Here is a 4,848-nt window from a genome sequence, read left to right on the forward strand (position 1 = left end):
GTCCAATTGTAAACATAATTAATTATTTAATTTATAAAGCTAACAAACACAATTCTAAAAATGTTGAAATTGACACGCATAATAATTAAGGATAACTCGGTGCTACCGGGCCTCAAAAAATGAGTCTGGAACCCATACATAATTATTCAGTCCAATAATAAACATAATTAATTATTTAATTTATTAAGCTAACAGACACAATTCTAAAAATGTTGAAATTGACACGCATAATAATTAAGGATAATTCGGTGCTATCGGGCCTCAAATATCGAGCCTGGAACCCATACATAATTAATCAGTCCAATTTTAAACATAATTAATTATTTAATTTATTAATCTAATACACACAATTAATTTTGTTTAAATTGTAGTAGACGACATGGACTTTCCTCCGCCTGCGCATCCCGGACCTGCTGAGGATCAGCTACTAGTGTTGCAGGGCGACCATAGGTCCTCATTTGTATGGGAGGGACAACTATCGATGCAGCCTCTCCGCCCCAGGAGACCTGACGATTTATGGGAGTTCATCGGGGAGCATCCTTTCCATGCCCGCGTAGTCGCGCGCTTACAGGCTACGGGCTTCTATACGATTTTTGAGCTTGGATGGATGCAACTTGATTGGTCTCTCATCACGGCCTTGGTAGAGCAGTGGCGACCGGAGACACACACTTCTCACTTGCCCACTGGAGAGGCAACCATCACGCTGGAGGATGTTCAGGTTTTGTATGGGTTGCGCGTATATGGACGGGCCGTAGCACTGCCCCAGTACATTAGATCCATGACGCGTGCACAATTTTTGGATATGATGATGCATTTTACTGGTTATAGACCTCAGGGTGACGTTGGGGATAGTCGCGTTGCTTTGTCAACCATCAGAGGTCATATGGCGTTTTTGTACCCACACATTACCAGCGAGATGGAGGATCTCCATATTAAGAGGTACACGCGGTTGGCGCTGCTCCTGCTTTTCGGGTGTGTCTTGTTCCCGAACACTTCGGGGAGTAAAGTGAGTATGCGCTTTCTCCATCATCTTCAGGAGTTGGATGGTTTACCCCAGTACAGTTGGGGTGCTGCTGTTCTCGCATACCTGTATAGGAGCATGTGCCGGGCGAGCATGGGCCCAGCGGTGGACATATGTGGTTTTCTGCCCCTCCTACAGGTGACAACATTTTCGAATACTCTGTTCATTTCTCCGAATTCTATATGGTCGAAATGACTCATAAATTTTACATCAACCTTTTATCTTAGGTTTGGGCCTGGCAGCGGATCATGCCGTTGCAGCCACCTCTACCAGCACTTGCGCCTGGTGAGGCTTATCCGTTTCTCCCTCTAGCTTCTAGGTGGATTCTCTGGCGTGGGAACTACCGAGGGACCGATGCTCATCATAATCTCCCCCTTATCAGGGATGTGCTAGATATGCTGGTGGACGGACAGGTAGATATGTACCTACACTTACTTGTTTAAATTGAGTTGTGTTGCACATACTCACTTTTATGTTATTATTTGGCAGTTCATCTGGACGCCATACAACGACGAGTTGGTAGCTCAGCTGCCCTTTTATTGCTCAGTCGATCGAATGCTTTGGAGCACCTCCATGCCGATGATCTTCTTCGATATGGTTGAGTATCATGCCACAGAGCGTGTGCTTCGCCAGTTTCACCGTCCCCAACCTATACCTAGGGATCCTAGATGGGTGGCTATACACTATCAGCGGGATGACCGTGCCAGGCTAGACGATATATATATGGGATGGCTGGAGCAACAGGTCCTTATTTGGGAGGAGCACCGAGCTGGCCGTATTCCGCCAGCACCTACATTTAACCAGGAGGCCACTATTCATATGTATGCATCATGGTACCGCCGTCACACCCGACTGATTATCGGTAAGCCCCATTCATGTACTTTGTGAGCGCTACAGACCATACGCCGGGAGACACGAGGCACTGGTATGTTTTTTGGCTTATTAATATCGTATAATTGTTATATTGCGTTATTTAATTAATATTTTAAATATTTCATAGGCTATTGGGCATCATCACCTCTACCAGTTGGGACAGGAGATGCAACAGCATACCGACATCCCTGCAGTCGTTGACTATGGCCGGCGGGTGGCACAGTTGGCTCGTCGGACAGTGTTTCAGGCGAGAGATGCCGTGAGGTTGGACCACGAGGCTCAGTATGCGACGTCAGAGGACTACCATCAGGGTAGGGGTGTCCCACAAGGCAGGGATAGGGCACAATAGAGGGGTGCCCCACGAGGTAGGGGTGCTCCACGGGGTCGCGGGGGTCGAGGGGGACGACGAGGAGGTGATCCCCAGCAAGGGGGCATTGAGGCACCTGTCGACCCACCTGTTGAGGGACATGATGAGGACTTTGGAGTTGTGGCGCTTGGAGATGATCAGCCGAGTTATATACCTCGGCAAGATGAGCCTTCCAGCAGCATGCCTTCGTACAACCTTCAGCTATCTCTGCCAGCATCGCAGGTCACCCCGTTAGGAGCATTGTCGATCACGGGTACATTCGACGGGGATGTAGACCAGTACTTTACATGCCCATCTACCGCAGATGAGGATCGGCCCACCCAGGACGTGGATGGTGGGCGCATGTTGAGTTATGCCTCATCCCCGGCGGTTGATGCAGATCTATCACAGGCGCAGGTATGTTTGTATTACTTTAAAATTTCAATTTGTTTTTTTTTCCTTAATGAGCTGCCATTAATTAATTTTTAACTTTCTTATGAAGGCATCGTCCCAACCCATCTTTGAGGCCACTACATGCTTTGATAAGGACACCACTGATGCGTATATTCAGGAGGCCGACGAGACCACGGTGGGAATATATTTTTTGACTTAACACGTACAATACAAATATACTTTGTCACATGCTAAGTTTAGTACTTGTTTTGTAGGTTTCTGACGACCCGACGACCTATTCTTCCGATCCTGCCAGTTGTGGTGTCAATGCTGCTGCACATCCTCACATAAAGAGGCGGCTTGATGATGATGATCCAGATAGTGTACCTGGGCGACAGGGGATGCGACTCAGGCCAGCAGCAGCATTGAAGCACACAGGCTGCGGGACTCACTGATTTACTTAGGTTTTTAGTTTGTGTAAATAGTGCATTATGTATATAATGATAACAATTATCGTTTAACAACATTTATATTTTAATTGCATTTGAACAGCAGTTTTACTTAAACAGTACACAAGAAACACAAACATTGCAAAACGTAGTACTATACTAGAACTAAAACCATCACTGCACAAAGGATAGCAGTAGACAGAAAAACAAACAATAGAACTAAAACCATCACTGCACAAAGGATAACTAAAACCAGCTTTTTTCACACGGTTTTCATCTTTTTCAGAACGACAAGACAACTCCATAAAACGTAGTACTATACTACGTTTTATGTGTTAAATTTTTCTGCAATAAACCAGCTTTTTCACATGGATTTCATCTTTTTTAGAACGACAAGACAACTCCATAAAACGTAGTACTATACTACGCTTTATGTGTTAAATTTTTCTTCGATAACCCAGCTTTTTCACATGGTTTTCATCCTTTTCAGAACGATAAGACAACTCCATAAAACGTAGTACTAAATTACGCTTTATGTATTTTGTCTCGCCTATAAATAACGACATCATTATAGTTATTTTGTGTGCTCAAAAATTAGTAAAAGCAAATATTTCATTAAAAGTAAGGTTTTTTTTACTAAAAGCAAATATTTCATCAAATGGCTCAACCTCTTCGTGCACCAAAGTGCATATGTGGAAAAGAATGCTCGATGCAAAATTGTTGGGACGATGGTGAAGTTGGACGCCGCTACTGGTGCTGTATGAACCAGTTATACAAGGTTTCCGGCGAACCTATTTGTGATTTTCAGGAATGGGTTGATGAACCATGTTATCAGGAATGCTACAGAGAACAACTGCAGTTTCTTCATAATATGTGTTTATGCCAATGGGAAACACAAAGAGAAAGCGATAGAATTATTGTAGAAATGAGGGCGAAACTGAAGGAGGTGGGAGAAGAAAAATGGAAAGCACAATGGAATTGTGAAGCACAAAAGGAACGAAAAGAAAAATATAAACGGGAACTTGCGGAGGTGAAGGCGAAACTGAAAGAGGTAGAAGAAGAAAAAAAACGAATCGAAGAACGATTTAAGTGGTTGGAGCGGAGAATAAATGGCAACCGGGACTAAACATTTGCTTGTATGTGTTTAGTGTATTTTTCATATTTTATGTATTTTTATTATGTTGACCTGTTATGTTTCTGTTTGTGTTGTAGTAATGCTTTATTTTAATTGAAGTTCAAGTTAAGTTTAAGTGCTTGTGTTGCGCATATGAAACTATCAAACCACGTTTTACATATTATATTTCCTACAATTAAACAGCTTTTTCTTCACTCATTTCAAATTGTTGAACATAATTTTATTTGATATATATTGCAACATACACAAGTAAAAACATGTATTACAAAAAACAATACCAAAATAAAAGACTAGGGGTATCCTTGATAATTGGGTACATTCGACGAACTTGCACCAGGAGCCGGATTACCATCACCACGCACACCACCTAAAGGACATTTACGACGGTCGTGTCCTGTTTGCGAGCATATGCCACATTTACGCACATAAACGGTATCACCAACATCCATTTGGTTCCGTATACACGTTCTCTTTTGCACTTGCAGCTTGCGCAAATAGTCCTTGTTACATACCATCTTAAAAGGTTCTGGCGGCCAATAATGCTCAGCACCTAATGGCTGCAACTTCCCACTATACGTGTCTACGTATGCAACAACACTGTATTGCCTATCAATATAGTTTGTTGCCCCAT

At 43.1% G+C, this 4,848-nt stretch overlaps 1 protein-coding gene across 1 annotated transcript; it reads left to right on the plus strand.

Annotated features, from left to right (window-relative positions):
- The first annotated feature begins 379 nt into the window (after positions 1-379).
- Positions 380-2,243, plus strand: LOC142182248 (serine/threonine-protein phosphatase 7 long form homolog). The gene is made up of 2 exons (XM_075256400.1): positions 380-1,075; positions 2,022-2,243. The coding sequence occupies exons 1-2, from the start codon at positions 380-382 to the stop codon at positions 2,241-2,243; spliced, it is 918 nt and encodes a 305-aa protein (XP_075112501.1).
- Positions 2,244-4,848: the final 2,605 nt, after the last annotated feature.

The sequence above is a fragment of the Nicotiana tabacum genome, chromosome 6, assembly GCF_000715075.1.
Source record: "Nicotiana tabacum cultivar K326 chromosome 6, ASM71507v2, whole genome shotgun sequence".
Taxonomy (NCBI): Eukaryota; Viridiplantae; Streptophyta; class Magnoliopsida; order Solanales; family Solanaceae; genus Nicotiana; species Nicotiana tabacum.

What these genes read in the sequence shown, in the direction of transcription:
- LOC142182248 (XM_075256400.1), top strand. Translation starts at nt 380, where the DNA reads ATGGACTTTCCTCCGCCTGCGCATCCCGGACCTGCTGAGGATCAGCTA. An exon ending in AGTACAGTTGGGGTGCTGCT is followed by an intron (nt 1,076 to 2,021) that starts GTTCTCGCATAC and finishes AATATTTCATAG; the next exon opens with GCTATTGGGCATCATCACCT.